The sequence below is a fragment of the Rhododendron vialii genome, chromosome 3a (assembly GCF_030253575.1).
Source record: "Rhododendron vialii isolate Sample 1 chromosome 3a, ASM3025357v1".
NCBI lineage: Eukaryota > Viridiplantae > Streptophyta > Magnoliopsida > Ericales > Ericaceae > Rhododendron > Rhododendron vialii.
In genome coordinates this window covers 22,312,590-22,335,862 of record NC_080559.1, presented here as the reverse complement: position 1 = coordinate 22,335,862, position 23,273 = coordinate 22,312,590, and the positions used below count along the sequence as shown (strand labels likewise).

Below are 23,273 nucleotides of genomic sequence, written 5' to 3'. Positions count from 1 at the left end.
TCAAGTTATACAGTAATTGGTGAGTCACGACTTATAAACCACATATCTTTTCATCTTTTCCCCGATGTGGGATTGTGCCCCATTTATGGGCTCTCACATAAGGTAATCAATGTTTGCTCAAAAAAATGCTCACTTTAAAATAACCAAATTTAGCAATCTCTTGACAAGTAACTAACTTTTGGCCAATGGATAACTAAAAATAGCGACATTTTGCTAATAACCAAATTTAGTGAACTTCGCATCTTCTCAATCAAGTATACCCATCATTACACTAAATCCTCTCCCCCTCTCTCTCTCCCAATAATGTTTTGCAAATAATTTTTTCAAAAAATATTTTTGTTTTTAAAACCGTTTCTTTCAAAAACTATTTTTTTTTAAAAAAAAAAAACTATTTTTCTTCAAATATGAATACAAATTCAATTTTTTTTTTTGAAAAACTATTTTTTATTTCTAATAAACAGTTTTTATTATTTTGAAAACTAATTTTAAGAAAATTGTTTTATATGTTCATTGTTTAAGTTTTTTGTAGTTTGAAAAGGTGATATAACAAGTTTTTATCCAATTTTGATTATGTCATTGTAGATCTCTACACTGCTAACCTTATCAATCCCTTAAATAGATAACCAAAAGGTGATGTGATAATATTTGGTTATCCAAATTTTGTTAGCAATTTTGCTACAACCACAAACATTTACAAATAAATTTTATCACATTAAAGTGGGTCCCACATTAATGTGAGAGAATTTTGTGTGCAAGTGTTTGTGGTTATAGACTTATTGTTTTAGTTAGGGCATTGTGTATGATCTGACAACTCATAAGAGAAAGAAAAACACTAGGCTATGAAACAACCTCAAAACAGGAGGAGAAACAAATTAAAATACGAGGGGAAAAAGAAAAAGAAAAAAACACTCAGCCTTCAAAGATCTTAGCCGAAATATTCCAAACAAGGCAGATTTGGGAGTTGATGTTTGATCGCGGAATCCTCCTCGATCCAAGAGCTAATACAAGACTACCTCACATCAGAAACAATTCTCTGAATCACTTCATCCACAGTGCCCATTTTTTCTGTTAGGAAAATATTCTAGCATTCCTTTCACGCCAAATGTGGTAAATACAAGCAGCAAGGGTCAGCTTGTATACAGACTGCAGCATGCCCTTCCCTCTCCTATGATGCTCAAGCCATTACATGGCATTCCTGTAGGCTGTAGCAGACTCTCAGGGTGCTTAACAATACATTTTACCCTTTTTTTTAATTTGAGTATTTTGAATTTGTGCATGGAAGTCATTTATGTGAGGCATGAAGTCTTTAGTACTCCGTATATGGATTTCCTGCATGTACTTATTTTTCCTTTTAAGTTTCTAATAAACATGGTCTGTATATGGATGCCATTTTGTGCCAAGGTGCCCTAGCCAGCCAGCCAAGCCAAACCTGATGGAGAGTACTTTGGTGAAGGAGAGGGAAGCAGGCTTCAATTCGTGATGCATGGCTTGTACTACCTGCAGATAGTTTTTCATTAGTTCACTATAGAACTTTTCAAACCCATTTAGTCCACTTCTAAGTTTCATAATCCACTAAGTTCACTAATAATTTTAATTACAAAAATACCCCACCTAAGAAACAAGGGTCTTGTTTGGCTAACACGAAAATATATTTTTTCCATTTTTTTCCGTTTTTGTTGCAATCAAGCCATCACCGCCGCCACCACTGCCGCTGCCACCGCCGCCACCACCGTCGCCACTGCCGCCACATATAACGTTATATGTGTAACAAAAACCATATTTTTTTATTTTTCTCTATTTTTTTTATTGAACCAGCTACACTTAACATTTAACGTTATATATGTGACAAATTTCTCCTTTTGTTTTTTCCTATTTTTCTTATATTGATTTTTTAACGTTATATGAGTGATAAAAATTTCCTAACATACAACATTATATGTGGCAAAAATTTTCTAACATGCAATATTTCTTTTTGTTTTTCTTGTTATAACCTTATATATTTTTTCAAAAAAACACAACAGATTCCAACCTTATATGTCTAGCCCTAGAAAAAACAAACATATAACCTTATATATTTATTCAAAAAAACTCCAAATATATCAGAAGCAAGTCGGAGAGGCCGTTGCGCTGACGAAATCAATAAGTGATTGATGAAAGACACAAATATAACCTTATATATTTATTTAAAAAACTTCAGATCTCTAACCCTAGGAAAAACACACATATAACCTTATGTATTTATTCAAAAACCTCCAATCAACTACAAAAGTAATTAACTAACCTTAAAACTAAAACAAATCAACTCCCCAATCAACTACAAAACTTAAACTCCAATCTCCAAGACCTCCAAACAATCTGATCCAGCCGCGTACATAAACCATTTCCATGTGCCACCAAAACCTCCCGTTCTTATTCAAAGCATTCAAGACATATAACCCAAACTAAAATATTAAACCCAAACTAAAATATTATTTACTGGATTCTAATTACAGTAGACACAAAATTCGCACATATCACCACAACATACTTGGTTGAGGGGATGCGCACCGTGTCAGATGCCAGCGTCGGAGATGAAATTTCAGGACGATCCCATTCGCCAGCGGCGGAGGAGGAAGAAGGTACAAGCGGTTGGAGGTTCTCGCGCGAGGTTTCTTCGGCGACATGGAACGGCGGCGTATCGACACTCGCTCTTGCAGTTGAAGGTGAAGGTCTTGTCTGTCCGTCAGACTGATGTCTATGGGGAGAGATCTTCGCCTCGATATCGTACGTTTTCCTCCGGCGGCAACAAGAGAGAGGAGGCTGTGCTCCAGTTTTGTTTTTGGTCTAGGATTTCTCTCTATATGATAGCTTATATAGAAGGGCATTTTTGTCGTGGTTTTAAATTTTTTTTTTTTAAAAAAGTGGATTTAAGACCTTACTAAACTATATTAGTGGACTAGAGGGGTTACAAACATTAGAGGTAGACTAATTGGGTAACAAGTTCTCTATAGTGGACCTTAGACCAATTTTTTATAGTTCAATTTGAACAGCTAAATTGTAATTTAGGCGTTTAGATTTTGCTCTTGTAGTTATATATGGACCCGAGAGATAAATTCCTGCTCAAGTCTAGAGATTGGGTTTGGCACGCATGAGTCCCCTTGAAAACATGCATAGATATAACGAACTCAGTGATAGCTACAAGTATGGATATTGTCTTTTCATGAACTATCAATGACAGCTATACGAGTTTTTTACTTTTACTCCGTAATTTGGGTCTATTTACTTATGCAGACATTGAATGCATTACATATATATCAATCTACAATATTGAGGTGATAAACATTTCATTTTGTTTTAGTCTCAAGCATGTGCGGTTTTTATAGTTTAAAGCATTCGTTTCAATTTATGCACTTCTCGACTAATTTTGCGACCAATAACACCGCCTATTTACATTTAATTCCCTTTGTTTTTTTCTTCAATTTGGTGGTGGGCAAAATGACGAGGCCCTCATTTTGACAGATGGGGCCCACGGCGTTAGATTGGGGACTTAATGAGTACAAAATTGATACGTTAATGTCTTCATGTTTATGCTTGGGACGAAAACGAGACAAAGTTGACACCTTAGGGACCAACAAAGTAAATAAGCCGGAAAAAATGTACCATGCTCAAAATTTGATTTTCTTATTTTTCTCTCATTTTTTTTCTAAACCAAACAAGATGAGGGAATTTTTTTTTTCTTTTGTTTTCCTTTCCTTTCTATTCCATAGTTTCCAAACAAATCCTAAAGCTTCAACAGAAAAGAAAAAGAAAAAGAAATGAATACAACAAAAATGCTACATACACTAAATAGTTTATAAATAAGTCATACTTGTATGGAATGTAAACATAATAATGTACTACCATATCAATGCCCGATGCACTACATGCACATGGATGAGCTTGTATAGTAAGTTGGTGCCACATGTAGAATTAAAATCTTATGTAGAATTTTCCATCTATTATCTAAATGGGTTAAACCCACAAAATTTGAATTTCGAGACAGGTCATTTTTCACACATACATGAACTAAAAGGCGAAAACAATTTATGGAAAGTCCTTAAGGTATATATAGACACGAATTGTTTGATAAGCCAATTCCAGGATTAAAATTTGAATGTATTAATTAAAAAGTTTATTTGATAACCATACTTCGTCATACTTAACATATTTACTTAAAATGTAGGCTTAAATAGTTCCAAGAATTAAGTAGTCTAGTACTTAATTTTAACTGAATTTTTTTGCACTTGTATATCACTCATTCTTTTACCACCACAGCCCTTTGTGGGCCCGCAGCCACGGTCACCACCATCACCCTCTGAGACCACCACAATCACCACCACAACTATTCCATCATCGCCACTATCATCACCCACTCCACCGCCGCACCACCATCACCACTACCACTATCGCAACCAATGTCATTGCCGTTACCACTCCATCGTCACCACCATCATCAACACGTCACCTTCACACCACCACCACCACCACCATGCCACCGTCATCATCGTTACCACCACCATCATTACTCCATTATTGCCACACCACTCCACCAACGCACCACCACCACCACCATCCCAAAGCCGTCACCATGATCACCACTACCACCACCACTCCATGATCACCTCCACCATTACAACTCCACGATTGCTAAAATTTCTACCACCACCGTCATCTCACCACCACCACTACCACCATTCCAACCATCACTATCTCCCTATCTTTCCATCATGTTTCACCTCTATATTCATCATGTAACGCCCTAAATTTTGGAAATATTAAATAGACAATTTTATTGAAAAACTAAATAGAGTCTGGCTTATTATAACAGTATAACTCCTATAAGAGTACATTTATTACACAAAGAGAGGGAAACTAGGGTTCCTAACTACAGTTCCGCCAGCTCTTCCATCCTAGCCAGCTCTTCGGCTCCAAAAGCCTCCAAGGTGTACAGCTCACCCCGTTCATCTACAAAATCTGACACATTATATCGTTGCCACCAGTATAATATATCAAGGTCACCAAAGGTAACGTCATGAGCTACGAGAGCTCAGCAGAATAATCATATACCCACTAACTCATAACTTACAAACAACGAGTCATACAAATAGTATACAAACTCATGATTTTTCAAATAGTACATGCATATTCAATAAGCAATTTACAATAACACATCCACATTCCCTATCCTAACGTTGGTATCGGTTATCTATGTTTCTCCTACACGACTCATCGTAGACTCTGTCTCGTCTTCTTTTACAAAATCAACATTTCCAAAAGCACTTTTTAAACATGTTACCAATGAAACTACCACTTCCGGCTCCATTGGCAACACACACACAATGGGCTACCAAGTCCGGCCACATTGCGATTTTCAAATCCATACACATAATGGGCTACCACGTCCGGCCATATTGCGGTTTTCATAATCCACACAATGGGCTACCACGTCAGGTCACATTGCGATTTTTCTTGGCTCCTCTCCACGGATAACCAAGACACATCTCCAATGAGACTACCACATCCGGTCCCATTGGCAACACACACCACACAATGAGCTACCACGTCCAGCTACATTGCGGTTTCAAAACACGTCTTTTCATTAACTACACCCTAGGTGTCATGTTTTTTACTTTCTCAATTTCTATGTTTCGTTTGCATGCATAGACCCCGCGACAGGACTTTTCACGTAAGTACACATAAATCATTCATTAAAATTAAACTAGTAAGATCATTCAACTCTATATTATTTATGATGCTCATATTATCACGTAGTCATGCTTAAACATTTAGCACACAATATAAAGCATAGTGTCACATGGACGAACACCTTTGTAGTGGATACCACTTATGCTTTATCACACATCAAACAAGTAATCCTAGAAATCACATATACATTCTCATAACCATCCTTAAGATCAAAATGCGAATACTTTCTATCACGTTTGTGTTTCTAAAGTCCGTTCTTTCTTTCTTCTAGGGAAGTTCAAAACAACATATGTTTTTCCGGAAAATAAAGTCGGAATATTCAACATACTCCCTTTCCTTTTCAAATCTTTTGTAAAATACTTTTCAAGTTCTCATGCATTTCAACATACAAATGATAAATCATGTAGTCTAATTATTCTTAGAGTGCAAGAATAAACTACGTATACTTAGGGAAAGTAGGTATGGAAAACCTACCGTTCTTCTTGGCGGTTGTGACGACTACGTAAAGAAAGTTGGCTATCGAATGGAGTAACTTCCTACGAAAAGCTTGCGGTAGCTTTGAAAGAAAAATGTTTCTCTCGAAACTAAATCTTGACTACACTACTAAACTTTTATGGATCGAAGAGTGGTTGAGTGGCGGTCTAGTGGCGGTCTTGGATGAGTTTCTTGAAGAACTCAAGAACAAAAGAAGAACAATGCAAGAACACAAGAATTTCTAGAGAGAGAAGTTGAATGATGAAGGTGTGAGTTGAATGGCAAGGATGTGGTGCTATTTATAGCAAAAGTTTGGGCTCTCCCTCCCTCCCTCATGGCCGGCCATCTCTCTCTACCTCTCATTATGTTGTCAAATCATGCTTGAAAGCACGATAAGTCTATTCTCTCATGGGTCAATCCAAGTCTTTAGGCATAAAGCTATAAACTAAATAGGATCTTAGGCTTTTTAGGTGAATCTAGGTGATTATAGCCTAGGTCTTACAAGTCTAGGGTAGAGTTTGATTAGGCTAAGGCATAGCCTTCCATGTTTAGTCATTCATAGGTCTATGTTGTAGTCAAATCCTAGGGTAATCAAGGGCTAGTTTGGAAGCAAATCTAGGATGACTAAGGCTAGGATCCTATGCTTGAAATTGACTAGAAATGGGTTGTCAAGTCATAAATAGGCTTAAGGCAAAAGGGGTAATTTAGGGTTTACAACACACAAGCACACACCTTACTCTCTCTATCTCACTCTCTCTCTCCTCTCGACTCTCTCTCTCTCTCTCTCTCTCTCTCTCTCTCTCTCTCGTACCATGCTATATATATGTGTGTACGTATTTGTATATAAGAGTGAGAAAACTAAGGGTGATTAGGTCCAAGTAAACTTATGAGGCTAGGAAGGAGTAATGATTGTAGTCAAGGCCTGATGACTAGTTATTGTCCAATGGATAACACTTCCCCTAACAGTCATATATATATATATATATATATATATATATATATATATATATATACATATATATACTAGGTACACTTAGGTCCAAGAAGTCCTAATAGGTCTAAGGTAGGTCATGATTAAGGGTTAAGCTTCCAAAGGTAATTCTATGGACCAATGGTTAATAGTTTCCTAAAGGGAATCTTAGGCATAATGGTAATGATTACACTAACTATCATGATTCCTTCTATTGTCCAATGGTTCTAAAATGCTAGGGGGATGTAACTAAGTCAATTGGTACTTAGATTTAACTAACTAAATGGTTGAGAGCTAATTCTACTTGTCAAGTAGGATTTCTAGCCAAGAAATATATTTTCAGAGACTTGATTTTATTCACTTGGAAAATATACTTGCCTTGGAAAAGGACTAGATTGTCCGAGGTTAGGAGTTTTAATTTTAAACGTCTCAAATCTAATTATGACGGATTATTAGCAATTAAAAGTAATTTTAAAAGCAATCCATGTAAATAAAAATGAAATTCAAATATTTAACGAAATTTTTATTTACCGAAAATCAGAATCGTTACACATCACATACTTTTTCATCACTGCGACTTCAAACCGCTGTCATCACTTGCACCACTTTCCACCACCATCATCTCTCCACCACCTTCGTCATCCTTCCACCACACCACCTCCGTTACAACCACCACCACACCGCCTTCACTACAATCATCACTGCTGCACTACCAACTGCCACCATCTCTTCACCGCTACTTTTCCATCATCACGACTACAAACACATAACATGCACTAGTAAAATTAAAAGTGAACAATCACAAATAATTTAAATTAAATTAAATTATCTTTATATCAAAATAATTATTTATTTCAGCACTCGATATTATTATCAACCAGCTTTTCAACTTAAAAAAATCAAAAAGTCTAAGCACAAGGATAAATAAGGTACATATTCTACACAGATTTTTTGTGGGGCTCTCATTGGGTCCAACACGAATAATTTGAGTTGTTCATCAAATGTAAAACATTTTTTCGGCTCTCGCCAATAATTAACTCAATCCGATATTTATAAATGCTCAATCCAATCATCTAACCGTTCCATTATTCGAAAATCAAAATGAAAAGTTAGATGATTGGATCGAACATTTATAAGTATCAGATTGAACTGATTTTTCGCGGGTACCCTTAAAAAAATATTTTACATTTAATGAACGGTTGAGATTATTTGTGTGAAATCCAAAATAGGCTCCACAAAAAATTTGTATAAAATATGTACCTATTTATATGTGTAGATAGCAACGCTGTTAAAATATTGGCATCAAACGCACTTAATTTTTCAACTTTCATCTTTGTCAAACACTTCCAAACTTTGTGTACATGCGATTCGACCCGAATCCAATAAAATCTCATTAGGGCGCCCATTTGATAACCCATCCTTTTTGAATTTCCGTTCATTTTCTCTCGCAGTAGAGGTAGGGGTAGGGTTCCAAACATCAAAATCTCTGATTACCTCCCCTACAATCCACGCATAACTCTCACTGAATCAGTGGGAGGAACGGATCATGAACTTCGCGGATCCATCGACGGCGCTTTTGGCCGCTGCCGGCCGCGACACCGTGAAGCTCTTCGACGTCTCCGTCGACTCCGGCGATCCTTGCACATTGACCTACACTCCCTCACCTGCTTTCCAAGTCAATTCCGTCAAGTGGAACCACACCAGTGAGCCTCGCCCCTAGTCTTTCTACCCTGGAGCTTTTCTTTTACTCGAATTGACTTGCTTTATTATGTTCTATTTCCAATTTTATTTTTCTCGGTTTTTATCTCTTAGTGAGTGTCGATTTTTGTATGCCATTGTTGTAGATTTGGTAGTGGCGAGTGCTGGTGACGATAAAAGAATTTCCTTGTGGCGCAAAAATGGCCAGAGCATGGGGACCATTCCTATGGCCGGCACTGACAGTGGCGAAAACATTGAGGTGATTTCAATTTCAGCTGTTTATGGTTAAATTCCAATGCAACTTATATGTGTGTTTGCTGCAACTTACAACAAGAAAGAGGGGCAGTTGTGCCAATATGGGCTTTAACTGAAATGTACGAGGATGCTTGCTTTATGATGGGTAGTTGGGATGTAGAATTGCAATTACGAGTGAGTTTGATCATGGCCAGGTTGATCTTAATTCCTCTGGCTTTGTTTGTAAGTAAGTCCACACTCCCTAAGTCTTAACTGAAAAAGTTTTTTGTTTTGTGGGAAAAAAAAAAAGCACGCTAAGATCATGTTCCTCCTGCTTTCTTGTTACTTCTTGAAATTTTTTAGGTCATTTGTCTCTTCATTTTTTTGTGCTCTGCAGTCTGCATTTCCTTTGTGCTTTATGTAGTTTGAAATTTTATTTGGATATGTATACATGTGTGTGTGTGACCAGAGGTGGCTCTATGTGCATAGTTGCATGGTTAACTGAATACCCAAAACAATTTTTTTGCTAAGAATACATGTAGTTTTTTTGGACTAATCTTACTTTGAACGCCCAACTCAAGTGTCAATGAACACCCAATTGTAATAGTCTTGAACACGTAACCCAAAAAGAATTGAACACTCAACCCAAAACTAATTAAACACTCAATTACAGCCCATCAATCCAGGTAATTTGTATTTAAACACCTAACACATTACCTCAAATACATCTCACAATCATAATTAAAAAAATGAAAAAAGAAAGAGAAAAAGAAGAATCTATGGGGTTAAGTATTATGCTCTGCGTTCTCTCTCCATTTTTATTGTCGATGATTTAAATATTTTAATTTCACATTCATGCATGACAATAACTATATTATTTTTATTTGTTTAGATAGCTTATAGAATTATGGACAAAAACTTTAAAAAATTCAGCTACGTTGCAAAATCCCGTTAACTTGAATAATTTTCCTCCAAATTTAAGACCCCGATAAAAAATCTCATTTTGTCATTGTAGAGAATAACATATTTTGAGAAGGTCAGTCCTAATATACTCGATACAATTTTTTCCTAAGGGTTTTAGTACGTAGATTGATACGTTGGTTAAACGTTGACACAAAATGTGAGAATTTGTCTTGGACAACTGTAAAATTTTACCGCCTCCATTCTCGAAACACTATCTAATACGCAATACGACAACTTTCAAAAAAGAACTAATTTTCTTATAAAAAAATAATAGTATATATTTTTGAGTTCTCTTTTTGCCTCGTAGTTAATTTTTTCGAATAGAGGTAATGTTTTTTGACCGCATTATTTATACTAATTTATGAGATTTTTACATATATTATTGGTTAATAAATCAGCTAATAGAGTTAAGGTAATTTCTGAACACCTACCACAAATTTTTGGAGCCGCCACTGTGTGTGACCTTATGTCTTTTTGGTCTAGTATACCTAATTCTGTCCGCTTTTTTTGTTGTCTTGGGAAAAAATTGTTTCCTGCAGGAATCAATAATGGTCATTAGCTTTAGCAGCAAGGGGTCCCGATATTTATGTTCAGGGGGAAGTGGTCAAGTTGTAAGAATATGGGATTTGCAGAGGAAGCGTTGTATCAAATGGTTGAGAGGTCATACTGATACAATAACAGGTGCGGTGTACAATTGCAAAGACGAGCACTTGGCTTCTATCAGTCTTAACGGGGATCTTATTCTTCACAATCTTGCTTCTGGTGCAAGGGCTACAGAACTGAAGGATCCCAATGATCAGGTCTTTTTTCTAGTTCCAACTTTTTTCTGAAGCACATAGAGCCATGGGCTATAAGCCTATAACTGTCTTGGTGATTTTATTTTTCTCTTTTGTTTGTAATAAGTTTATATCTCTCTGGGTATTCTAAATTTTTGTGACCAGGTGCTGAGAGTGCTTGATTATTCTCGGATAAGCCGGCACCTTTTGGCCACAGCTGGTGATGATGGGTCTGTACATCTCTGGGATACAACTGGTCGCAGCCCGAAGGTTTGCAATACAGTGGTTAAAATGTATAAAGATTCATTAACTTTGAAATATCACGATACTCGATGATATTCATCAATGGAACTTCCTTCTGTGTTGACCTGTTGAAATGATGTGGGGCCTTTTGACAGTTGAAATTGTAGTTCTTAAATTTCTGCCTTTCTCAAGTTTTTCTAGTGAGTTCCATTCAATTTTCTATGATAAGGCGAATTGGAAGCCTATAACTTTACTCTGTGGGCAACATTGAGAAAAATGCAGATGACTTGTCACTCTTTAGCAGAATTACGGCTCTTTTCTTGGTTTCCTGTTCTTATTTTGGAGTGGAATAAAAGGCAAACTGTGAACCAATCGTTGGGTGGTCAATGATGCTGTTTACTGATAACCATTTTAGTCTGTTTGTTATTCTCGTTTTTTTCCTTTTTGTTTTTCAAGGGATGTTGTAGTTTCCCAGAAGGCTATCTTTTATTTGCAGGTTTCTTGGTTGAAGCAGCATTCTGCACCAACTGCTGGTGTTAGTTTCTCACCATCAAACGATAAGGTCTCCTATTTATTAACACTTATTTTGCTTGTTTCATGTTTGAATGGTGAATGGAACCCATTCTGTTAAATGCTGTGGATATGAATTCTCTTGTAGGGACAGGTTTGGTGATATGTTATTTCCTTATCTTTTAATTGCACGGCATTGTAAGTGCAGGTGATTGCTACTGTTGGCCTGGATAAAAAGTTATACACTTTTGACTCAGGGAGTAGGAGACCTGCCTTTTGCATCCCTTATGAAGCACCTTTCTCTTCGTTGGCCTTTAGAGATGATGGTTGGGTACTGGCTGCTGGTACAAGCAGTGGGCGAGTGGTATTCTATGATGTTCGTGGAAAACCACAACCTTTCACTGTTCTTCGTGCTTTTGGCAATTCTGAGGTGAATATTCTTAGTTCTATATGTTGTATTTACTATTTAGCAGAGGGATGGCTATGGCATGACGAATCTGTATTACCTTCAACAGAGAAAGCCGTTCAAAAAAAAAAAAAAAAAAAACCTTCAACAGAATGAAAACAGCTGTTTGATTTTTTATAATAGATTTTACTTAAATTCAATTCCTCATTGTCCTTTTTTTACCTTTGACTTCTGTATTTTCCAACAGTAGGGCTGGAAAGTTACATGCAATGGCCCTTTTATTTGGCATCTACGTGAAAATTCACTTGGCTCTAGCTCTTAGGCCCCTTTCACACTGTCCCTCTCTCTTGTTATGGGATATTCGTCAGCAGTCCATCTGCAATTGCCACTTCATAATTTTGGTATTTACTGTCGGAAGATCAACCTATAAAAAGGCCTTTGCCTAGATTGCCCTGATCACTTTCATGTTTCTCAGTGATAGTGTTATGACTTTCAGCTGGCTGTAACAAGTCTGCTGGCAAAGTTCGAACCTTACCTTTTGGATTTTGTTTTGTAGTTACAATAAAATGACAGGTCTAATGCCAAGTTACGTTATCCATGTCATGGTCATCAATGATTAAGTTACGATTTTGATCAGGCCGTCACAAGTCTTTGCTGGCAAAGATCAAAACCAGTATTGGTAAATGAAAACAACTGTACGGCTGAGACCGCTCTGCTGGGAGGTGCTGTGGAAGATTCAATCCTTATGCCTGATCCACTGCCTTCCGTGACATCATCAAGCCTTTCTTCTGTGCTAGCAACAGCGGGTTCTCGAAATGCTGGTCGTTCAGGCCCTTCAGTAGACTCAACTTCCATGTTAGCAGCCACTAGTGGATTTTTGTCAAGCTCACTGAGTTCATCTACAACAGAAGAAACACCACTTAGAAGCACTTTGTGGACTGGTGGAAGTTTGGCAAGATTGCATGCTCCTCGTAGTTATAATTTCAAGGATGATATGGAGGTGTTTTCCCCTCTTGTGGAAGTCCAGCCAATTACACCATCACTTGATAAGCTTTGGAGTGAGCGTGAGAGATCAAAGAAAGATCACCAACCAGTCAACAAGAAACCTTCTGTGCTGTTTCCTTCATCTAGTAGGAGATTTCCTCTTTCAGAGGAAGGGGGGAGTGATATTCATCCTATTTTTGACTGGAAATCTAATTCCACTTCAGTACAGGTTTGCTCTTTGCCATCTCTAATTAGTAATTGCCTTTCCTCTTGTCATAGTCGTTAACATAGGCTTAAATCATCTGTTTCCTTCCTAACATCACTAGTATGCATGGGGAGTATGAATTGCTCAGTATATCATTGTATAAATCTCTTCACTTGAAGATCAGATTAGCCTTGCAATCGACATATATCGCTTATACCAGGTGAAAGGTGGTATCCGCTGATTTTTCTAAAGACTGTACAAGGCTGTCAAATGACATCTCTATCCTCAACATGTCCAACAATTTGGAAAATATGTAAGCCTAGTTTGGAATATGTTATCTTTTGTTACAATTGTCAACCCAAACATGGTGTAAATAAAGGTGGGGCCCTCTAATGTGATGGATCCACCCCAAATTGGCATAAGAAATCTTTTCAATCCCTTATTATCTATGACGCATGGTAACTCTAAAACCATGTCATTGTTAAGCAAAGTCCCACATCGCCTAGGTACCAAAGTAATATGAAGTATATATCATAAGCGTGAGGCACCCTCACTTCCATAACTAGCTTTTGGGGTTGAGTTCTATCCAAGACCGTGTAACATGGTATCAGAGTTAGGTACCAGAGATGGGTAGGGTGCCTGTCTCTGACCTGCACGCGACAGTTGCTGTCGAGTGAGCACGCTGCGCGTAAGGGAGGGTGTGAAGCGAAGTCTCACATTGGGTACCAAAGTAATACGAAGTATATAAGCGTGAGGGCATCCTCAATTCAATAGCTAGCTTTTAGGATTGAGTTCTACCCAAGACCGAGTAACAATCATACCCATACCAGGCACGTGCTGGGTACTGGTATTTCGCATGCGTATTGGGTTTCCAAAGTTGTACATTTTTTCTTTTAGTTTTGCCGTACCACAAACATACCTGGTATATTTCCAAGCCTTACCCCAACCAGATAATATTGTTATTATTATACAGTGATGAAGTTAGCTTGATCATACTTTAGCCTATGTTTAGCATGGTTTTAGAATTGAGCTTTGGTCTATTGGTTCTTTAATGTAATCTCCATACTATAGTTTCTGATGAATGCTTTATGCAGGATGACACCCGCTCTTCTACACAGATGGGATCTTCTCCTACTCCCTCTACCAACAGCGATGATTCCTCATCCATCACTCCCCCAGAAGCTTGGGGTGGCGAAAGATTCTCTGATAAATTCACCCACCACCACCAATCAGTAACTTTGCCGTCTCGATTTGCTACATTGCCCTCTAGTAGTATGATGTCAGGATCAATGTTTTCTGGAACGGAAGATCTTACTTTCTCGACAAGCCAGATAAGTATGAGCTACCTAACGAGTTCAAGCCTCACCTTGGGAAATTTGCGAAACAGAGATATCTCTAATCAAGAGACTTCACTGGGATTTTCAGAGCATGTTCAAGGTTCCTCCTCTGCATCCCTCTCTCCGGGTACAAAAAGTATTTCAGGGCAGTCTAACCTGGATTTACTGGGGCCAGCATTAACTCTCCCTCGTAGATATACCACCTATGCTGAAAGGATAAGTACCACTCCTGCCTTTAGTGATGGAACATCCCTTTCTGTGGGTTCACCAAAAACAAAGAAAACGGGAGCTGAAACAAGGGAAGAACTTTTGAATAGCTTGTTATTCAGGTCCGACACTTCATCTGCCCCTGAATCAGTGACTCTTCCATCTGTGAATGTAAGAACACCCACATGATTTATCCAGTTTCTTGTTTGCACAATTTGCCTGTGCCTCTATCTAAGAAGTTACTACGGTATTATTATCTCTGGAAGTGTGAGCTTGATAAATATTCTGTGATGGTTCGAAGTTGGAACTTTCTCTATTTTGGTTTTAGCGAAGGCATGGATCATGCATGTGCACACTTGACACGGCCAGCATTCATTTTATGTATTTAACATGAAAGGTGGTGAAGACCTCATTAATGATGTGCCAGGAACCTTTTTTTTTTAAGCTAATGGTGTTCTGTGATTGAACAAAATGATCATTGACATGTAGTGTTGTGACAGGGAGGAGTTTCACAACCCCAGAAAATCCCATCTCAACTTGACATTCAACAGGGAACCTCCTTCACGCTTCAGCTATTTCAACGCACACTTGAAGAAACTCTTGCTTCCTTTCAGAAATCCATTCATGAAGATATGAGGAACCTTCATATTGAAATTTTAAGACAGTTCCATATGCAGGAGGTACGTATTTCAATGTTCACTTTCATAACCTTGTTTTTGTCCTTCTTCCCTTCCTTTTCGCTCACTGTGTCACTTGACAGATGGAAATGTCAAGCACGATGAGCTTAATCCTGGAAAATCAAGCTGAGCTTATGAAAGAAGTTCTATCATTACGTGAAGAAACTCAGCAGCTTCGGCAGCTCCTTTGACCATTGGCAGAGCCTTTGCTAGCTTTAACTTTTTGGTTCAGATGATTGGTTTGCATCTAGCGGCTGTTTCATTTCCAAATTATGTGCAGTTCGTTTGTTCCTTTTTTGTTAATAGGAAAGTTGGACAAAGCTTCAGTTTGTACCTAGCACGTGGGAAAAAAATGAGAAACAAAGAAAGAAAAGGAGAAATGGCTTATTCAATTGGGTATTAACATGTATAGGTTTGTTTGGTTCAGATTGAATGGGGTTTTGCTTGGGTAAAGCAGTTGTACAATATTCTTTCATTGAAATTTGTATCCTGCAATCTCGGTTCATTGTTTTAGCATATTTGTCGGCGTTGCTGTTGCTATTTAACATTTTGTGCTGCCCAGTCACTGTGGAACTCACCTGGTCTGAGAGAGTCCCTTTAACATTGTTGTTGTTTCTTTCTTGTATAATTTTTTGTACTCCCTCCGTCCCTTTTTTTGTGTCCAGTATTCCATTTTGGGCTGTCCCTTAATAAGTGTCCATTTTGTAAAGTTAGGGGGGTAAAAGTTGGTGTATTATCTATTTTGTCCCTAAAAGTAGATTTTATTTTGAAAAGTTAGTGAGTAAAAGTGTAATGATGATGGGTAAATAGGGAAAGTGGAGGAAAAAGTTGATGTGAAAGGTGTAATGATGATGTCTTTTTAATAAGTTGGAGTTACGAAGCAGGACACTTAAAAAGGGACGGAGGGAGTAGTAATTATGGCCATGATCTGTAGCAGGAATAACACGAAGATAGAAAACTTGCTAAAGGCTCAGGGGCTTTAGCTTCCAGTTCCAACTGACTTCAGATGAATAATGCATGCAACTCTGCTTTCTCTTGTTTGCTGAGCAACCAAAGATTGTAAATAAAGGGAACTTTTTTCCATTTGAACATTTTACTGATGGTTTTTGTATGTTCCACCTCAAAACTGAAGAAGAATTTGTGTCATCAGCATCAGAGAATTGCTGTGGCAAGTTTAGATAATCTGAAAGCTGAGGGATGCCATGAAGAGAGACAGGTAAAACTCATATATGGCTTCAATGGGTGTACATTGACTGCAAGTTAGATGATATACTAGTTGCATTTAACATGTATATCCTGGTTTTCATCTGGGAGGGATAAACATTGTTGACCTTGAGTTATTTGATGAAGTTCCAAAAGGCAGATAGAAATCAGAAATTTTGACCGTCAACTAATATATCAACGAAATGTCAAATAACCATAAACTCCATTACATAACATAGCAACTTAAATTCATGGAGTGATTACAATGAAAATCAATTCACTTGGAAGTACACATAACATTCATCTCTTCTGGTAGTTCAATTTCTGTATGCAATATGCAAATAGAAGAGCAAAGACAACGGGGTAACCAATGAGAGCAACACCCACCATGACCAGTCGATCATGGTTATATCCGAAGTAACTACTTAAAAAGGCTGTGGTAGTCAACTAATAAGTAACTAAGGTCCTTAATGAATTTCAGTTTCGTGCACGATTCTGAGATGCATCTGGTCATAATATAGAAATTGTTGTGTTTTTAATTTTCAGGAAAGTTGAAAAAAATCGATTACCGCTCATAGTTGGTACTGACCTTAGCAAGATTAAGCACCTCCCTCCAACTGAGATAAACACGATGAAGGTTGGAAGAATGTCAGAACCTGGTCAGTTTGGTACCCTGCCAACATATACAATGCATCTAAACGTATGTACAATTGTACATCAGGCACTCTAAATATGTATAAATTGCATCTTGAGTTCATATTAATTACAATAAAGATGTCATTGGACCAGTGCTTGTGCAGCTTGTCTGACATTTTCGTCCATTTCTCACATCACTACCCGATGCCGTAGAAGAAAATCAAGCCATTGACCCAATTCCATCTCCCACCGAGCTACCAGCCTTAGACACACTTCTCTGCACATTCTTGTACTTGAACCTCCTTGCAATTACCACATAGATGAACAAATTCAGACCATTCAAAACTGCCAGCAACCAGTAGAAATTGTCCAAATGGCTCTCATCCAAGTCCTTACCAAACCAAGTATTCCCAGCACTCGTGGTGATATGATCCACTATAGTTATCAGATAACTGCTCAACAAGTTCCCAAGTCCGATAACACTCAGATAAAAAGCTATTCCCAGGCTTCTGATTGAATCTGGAACTTGTTCATAGAAAAACTCTTGCAGCCCAACAAGAGTGAACCCGTCTGCAATGCCTAGAACGATGAGCTGAGGAGCTAGCCAAAATGCACTCACAGATAGAGTCTCCGTTCTCTGTCCTCTCACGATCTCTCTCTCCACAACTCCTAGCCTCTTCCTTTCAACTAATGCTGCAATAGCCATGCCACAAACAGCAAGTGCCATTCCAATACCAATCCTGTGGAGGATTTCAATGCCTCTTTCATTCCCAGTTGCTCCTCTTAATAGTGGGACAAGGATCTTGTCATAGAGGATGACAGTTATTATCATCCCACTGGCAGAAATAGTACCGATAGAGGCAGGTGGAAACTCGAAATTTTGACCGATCTTTCTGTTCATTATACTGCTTTGTTTGACGAAAAATGTTGGGGCTTGTGCCATACATAAACCAAATGTTAGTGAAGTTAGCCATATGGGAATTAGGTTTATTACAAGCTTCATCTCCTCCACTTGGGTCACTGTTGCTAGTTTCCACGGATTTGGTTGTTTCCTGCTTAGTATATTCTCACTGCCTTCAATTATTGCAGCTTTGTCGAGAAATCTGTTGATAGAAAATGCATTATGATTGATTCACTAGCCAATGCACTAATCACTTAGGTTGGTGAATTCATAGAGTTAAAAGCAACGGACTTGATGGTAATGATTTAAGGAGATTACCTTGACTGATTGTATATCTGTATAGATGAGAATTTTAAACTTTTATATTGAGTTTGAGAGCTTCATCATAACGGCCTTTATGTAATAATGCAAAAGCGTTGTACTGAAATCCTTCATTGGAAATGCAACTATTGAAACAGAGTGTTGAATTTGTTGATTCAACTCCTTTCGAAGCGTAGGAAAAAACAAACAGGAAGGTTCAGTTTCTGTGGATGCCTAACCTGAGACTGTTTGTGTGACATAGGAGCCGTCCTTTGGACTTTTCTGACTTTGGAACTTCATATAACAAAGCAGGGCTGGATGGATGACTCATATTTCTCTTTCTAATGGCTGCAACCAAAACCTGTGACATGGGTGTCAAGGGGCTCCCCTCTGGCACTCTATACCGGTAAAATCCCTTCCCAAAATAGAAGATCATGATTGTGATGGCCATAGTAACAGTGAGAATTAGACTAGCAACACCCCAGCTCGCGTAGTCTTCCGCATAGGCTATTAGTGTTACACCAAGCAACAGCCCACAACAGAGAGCAAAGTTCCACCAGTTGAAATAGGACATCTTCTGCTTCCTTTCTTCCATGCGGTCATCATCAAACTGATCTGCTCCAAAACTTTCTAGGCATGGTTTGTGTCCTCCGGTTCCCAAAGATAGTAGGTAGATTGCTAGAAAGAACACCACATTGTGGACCTTCCTAGTCTGTGTGCCCAAATCTGTACCACAGGGTTTTAGGCTTGGGATGATTTGAGTCATTGTCAAGAGGCCCAAACCCTGAATTTATGAGACAATCTCATGCATTTTATTTGAATTTATTAGTCCTGACATTTGTTTATGATTATAGGCTAGAAGATGAGATGTACCATGAGATAGAGAATGGATGCAATCAAGATCATTGAAAATCGTCCAGTGTAGGAATCAGCGAGGAACCCTCCTACTAATGGCATCATTGTTGTTACTCCTGACCAGTTGTTGACATTTTTTGCTGCTGCTTTAGTGTTCTGATGCATCACTCCGGTGAGGTATGAGATGAGATTTGTTGCTATTCCGAAGTAGCTTAGCCTTTCGCTGAACTCAATTGCTACAGTACATCCCAAGAGAAGAAGATAGTGGCAGAGAATAATCAAAACTGTAATAATTAATTTTCAGAAAACATGTTTACAAATGGATTTTTTTTTCAAAAGTTCTAGATGTATAAATCATATTGATAATGTTTTTCTCTTGAATTATTTTCATTAAATTTATCATATTTTTTTCTTGAAGTTACAATTAATTTAGCTCAGGTCAGGGCATTAGGGGTCCGAGATTATATGCTGTTGATGAAGCGGAGTTGGGTTGGAAGGTAAGGATAATATGATTAATGATTGGCTGGCCGGTTTGTTCTAACAGTTTCCCCGTATTTTCTTTAGGTCCTCTTATGGGGTTGAACCGGAGCTTTAGTAGTAAGGTAGTGGCACTTAGCCATTTTTGTGCAAGAAATTGATTTTATCAGACCCCTAGCATGACCATCAAAAAAATTTCGTGCTGAAAAAAGAAGGATACGCATTGAGTTGTACTCATTTTCTTTTGTCCGAATTTACTATGTCAGAAAGTTTAGCAAATTTAGTGGCAAGGCAGACAAGACATTAAGGAAAATGGCATCAGTTTTCCTTTTAGCTACCTTCAAGAGCAGCTTCATGATAAACACTAAAGATTTTAGTTGGGTCCAGGGGATGATGTCTTTTACTTTCTCCCTTTTTAGCAAAGAACAATTTCTATTGTTGAGTACTTACGGAAAATCATTTTATAGAAACCTATCTCTTGCTCACGCGTGTGGTTACACCCGCACCACACACACAATACGATGCTAGATACTAAAATAAAAACTCCTGAATTATAACAGTGAGTGTAACAACTGATGCTCAGCGCATCTTAGGGAGCAGAAAAATGCCAGCTGAAACTGTCATGGAGAATGAGCTGGTTTTGATGGAAGTTGATGGTACTAATACTTCTTCTGAGTAGAACACTTAAGTTGAAAAAGGAAGAGGAGAAAAACAGGAATATATCAGGATATTGATCCAGAAGTATAGGCTGTGTAGAAACTAAGGTTCATTTTAAATCAACCAACTACACTTATGTCTTACATGCAAAACTGTAGAAGAAAAAGAAGAAAAAGGAATAAAAGCCCTCATATGTAGCTAATTTGTTTTTATTATCCATCACTTATGGTTACGGAAAGGAGCAACAGAGAATAAATAGAACTAAAGTTCATCAAACAGTTGGAACAAGAAACTCAGCTGAAGCAGGAAAGCAAGAGTAAGAGAAAATTTTGATGAACCATTTTTCGTGAGGATTTCATTGAATTTAAACCCTTACCTATGATGAAGAATGATGCTTTCCACACACCCGTTGAAGCCCTGAGAGGAACCTGTCCTTTGTGATCCAAAGACCCATCATGCACCCACTTTCCATGGTCATCTTCTCTTATTTCATCAATGCTTTTGTTCTTTATTTCTTGTTCCATCTTTCTGAAGAATGGTGTATTGGTGCTATGCAACCAGTGACCAAAAAGGGTTAGAAGACTTAGAAGAGGACTCTGTTATTTTGGTGTGTGAAAACAGGACTTGCCTTGTAGTGGTTTTATAGTGTAGAGAATCTTAACTGTTTGTGTGATTGTGGGTAGGTAATGCCTTGTGGTTTTATAGTGTAGAGAATCTTAACTGTTTGTGTGATTGTGGGTAAGTAACTCTCTAACTTGGAATGACAGAGAAAGAAGTAATTCAAATAGGAGGAAAATCATTTGGAGAGGGGTGTGTGTGTGTGTGTGTGTGTGTGAGAGAGAGAGAGAGAGAGAGAGAGAGAGAGAGAGAGCTACTGGGATTATAAGAAGATTAAAGAATATATTCGGGACAACAGACATTTTGAACCCAATACATTCTTTTAGAATAAACGCCAAACTTTAGGTGTAAATTAGAGTTTAATGCTATTATACTAAAGAACCTATACACCAAAATCGTTATATCACAATAATGATAAGCATAAAAAATGGAACTCTTATCAACTTAGTTGTAACGACCCTGATTTTTGGTAAATAAAAATTTCGTTAAATATTTAAATTTTATTTTAATTCCTTGGATTTGCTACTAAAAATTTCTTTGTAATTTTAATAATCCGTCATAATTAGATTTGAGATTTATAAAATTATATATTTTCACGCCGAGCAATCTAGTCATTTTCTAAAGACAAGTATGCTTGTAGAAGCACTTGTATTTTTTTCTAGTGAGTTAAATAAAATCTTTAAATTATATTTCTTGGCTAGAAATCCTACTTGGCAAGTAGAATTAGCATCCAACTGATTAGTTGGTGGAACCGGACCACCGATTCACCTAGTTACAATTTCCTAACCCTAGATGGGCCTTTTTGACAGTCTTTGAGCCTTATGAAATCCTCCGAACCCTATTGAACCATTAGACTATAGGAGTAATCATTTTATTCCTATGTTTAGTCATTTCACTTTACCTAGCATCATTACTTACCCTACCTATTGGATAATAAAGGCAAGGGAAAACTTTAACCTTTGGTCCATAAATGTTAGGGAAAATATTATCCCTTGGACAATAGATTCCCATGACTAGTCATATCAAATTATTACCAATATTTCTTTACCCCTTGGTCCATAATTGTTAGGGAAATTTCTATCCCTTGGTTAATAGACCTTTGACTTGCCAATATGCATGACAAGACAAGTCATACAAAGAATCCCATCATTTTGCTTCCAAAAGAAGCAAGACTAGCCATGCATGCATGCACACCTATGTTCTAGTCTTAAAATCCTAGACTTACTTTTCTAGATTTTCTTGGATGTATATAGATACAAGAGAGAGAGAGAGAGAGAGAGAGAGAGAGAGAGAGAGAGAGAGAGAGAGAGAGGCCGGATGGAGAGAGTGGGGTGGAGTGTGTGCATGAGTTTTGATTACTTACACAAGCAACATTTATAGCCTTAAGCCTATTTTTTTGACTACATGCCAACCCATTCTAGTCTTCCAAAGTACAAAGCTAGCCCATGATTATATTCTTTCTTGCAAGCAACCTCCCCATAGACTTGACAAGTCCAAAACCCTTCATGATGACCTAAGATTTGGCCTACAAATGGAAGTGACAAGTCATGAAAGACTTGGCATGCTTTCAAGCTTGATTGGACATGACAATGGAGCAAATCCATGGGAGGAAGGAGAGAAGGGGGGGCCGGCTATAGAGGAGGGAGGAGGAGCTCAAGTGTTGGCTATAAATAGCACCCCATGCCTTCCATTCAACTCACACCTTCACTTCTTGCTCTCACTTCTCTCTAGAAACTATTTCTGTTTTTCCAGGCAGCCTACTGCCCTTCGTAAATCCTCAATTTTCCCCTGCTTAGGCTAGTTTTTAGAACCAACTCCCTTCGGAAACGTTGTAGAGCACTTCGAAACCTTCAAGTTAGACCCAAGAACCATCCCAATCGGTGAAGAAATGACAAAGATATTGGCATCCGAAGTTCAGTAAAAATCTCGAATTTCCATTTCCAGACAGCATACTGTCTCTGCCTTTATCACCATTTTTCTCCTACCTAAAGTAGTTTCTAGGATCAACTTCCTTCACAAAAGTTGTAGAGCACTTCGAAACCTTTAAGTTAGACCCAAGAACCATCCCAATCGGTGAAGAAATGACAAAGATATTGGCATCTGAAGTTCAGTAAAAATCTCGGATTTCCATTTCCAGACAGCATACTGTCTCTGCCTTTATCACCATTTTTCTCCTACCTAAAGTAGTTTCTAGGATCAACTTCCTTCACGAAAGTTG

General features: G+C 37.9%; 3 protein-coding genes across 6 annotated transcripts; 2 read left to right on the top strand and 1 right to left on the bottom strand.

Moving 5' to 3' along the window:
- The first annotated feature begins 2,539 nt into the window (after positions 1-2,539).
- Positions 2,540-4,773, top strand: LOC131321221 (uncharacterized). The gene is made up of 3 exons (XM_058352223.1): positions 2,540-2,708; positions 3,271-3,311; positions 4,294-4,773. Exons 1-3 carry the CDS (start codon positions 2,540-2,542, stop codon positions 4,771-4,773), a joined length of 690 nt encoding a protein of 229 aa, XP_058208206.1.
- A 3,789-nt stretch (positions 4,774-8,562) lies between these two features.
- LOC131320467 (protein NEDD1-like) lies at positions 8,563-15,926 on the top strand. Of its 3 annotated transcripts, none has more exons than XM_058351184.1 (10): positions 8,563-8,871; positions 9,013-9,125; positions 10,603-10,863; positions 11,005-11,109; positions 11,579-11,644; positions 11,801-12,022; positions 12,636-13,211; positions 14,282-14,902; positions 15,221-15,411; positions 15,492-15,926. In XM_058351184.1, exons 1-9 carry the CDS (start codon positions 8,715-8,717, stop codon positions 15,365-15,367), a joined length of 2,268 nt encoding a protein of 755 aa, XP_058207167.1. In that variant the 5' UTR covers positions 8,563-8,714; the 3' UTR covers positions 15,368-15,411; positions 15,492-15,926. The 3 variants fall into 3 exon arrangements, with proteins under 3 accessions (XP_058207167.1, XP_058207166.1, XP_058207168.1); XM_058351183.1 differs by having other exon boundaries at positions 8,566-8,871; positions 15,232-15,411; XM_058351185.1 differs by lacking the exons at positions 8,563-8,871; positions 9,013-9,125 and adding an exon at positions 9,139-9,347 and having other exon boundaries at positions 15,232-15,411.
- Positions 15,927-17,295: 1,369 nt separating this feature from the next.
- Positions 17,296-21,111, bottom strand: LOC131320468 (protein NRT1/ PTR FAMILY 5.6-like). Of its 2 annotated transcripts, none has more exons than XM_058351186.1 (4): positions 20,814-21,111; positions 19,322-19,587; positions 18,688-19,232; positions 17,296-18,350 (listed from the first exon to the last, which is right to left on the bottom strand). In XM_058351186.1, exons 1-4 carry the CDS (start codon positions 20,959-20,961, stop codon positions 17,468-17,470), a joined length of 1,842 nt encoding a protein of 613 aa, XP_058207169.1. In that variant the 5' UTR covers positions 20,962-21,111; the 3' UTR covers positions 17,296-17,467. The 2 variants fall into 2 exon arrangements, with proteins under 2 accessions (XP_058207169.1, XP_058207170.1); XM_058351187.1 differs by having other exon boundaries at positions 19,322-19,539.
- Between the last annotated feature and the right edge of the window lie 2,162 nt (positions 21,112-23,273).

Bases quoted from the DNA above. Each gene is read 5' to 3' on its own strand.
- LOC131321221 (XM_058352223.1), top strand. From the start codon at position 2,540: ATGCGCACCGTGTCAGATGCCAGCGTCGGAGATGAAATTTCAGGACGA. The intron at 2,709-3,270 runs GTCTTGTCTGTC...TTACTTATGCAG, and splicing joins TCTTGCAGTTGAAGGTGAAG to ACATTGAATGCATTACATAT. The intron at 3,312-4,293 runs GTGATAAACATT...TTACCACCACAG, and splicing joins TATCAATCTACAATATTGAG to CCCTTTGTGGGCCCGCAGCC.
- LOC131320467 (XM_058351183.1), top strand. From the start codon at position 8,715: ATGAACTTCGCGGATCCATCGACGGCGCTTTTGGCCGCTGCCGGCCGC. The intron at 8,872-9,012 runs GTGAGCCTCGCC...CCATTGTTGTAG, and splicing joins CGTCAAGTGGAACCACACCA to ATTTGGTAGTGGCGAGTGCT. The intron at 11,110-11,578 runs GTTTGCAATACA...TTTTATTTGCAG, and splicing joins CAACTGGTCGCAGCCCGAAG to GTTTCTTGGTTGAAGCAGCA.
- LOC131320468 (XM_058351186.1), bottom strand. From the start codon at position 20,961: ATGGAACAAGAAATAAAGAACAAAAGCATTGATGAAATAAGAGAAGAT. The intron at 19,233-19,321 runs GTACATCTCATC...TCATAAATTCAG, and splicing joins CATCCATTCTCTATCTCATG to GGTTTGGGCCTCTTGACAAT. The intron at 18,351-18,687 runs GTTAGGCATCCA...TTCTATCAACAG, and splicing joins TGTCACACAAACAGTCTCAG to ATTTCTCGACAAAGCTGCAA.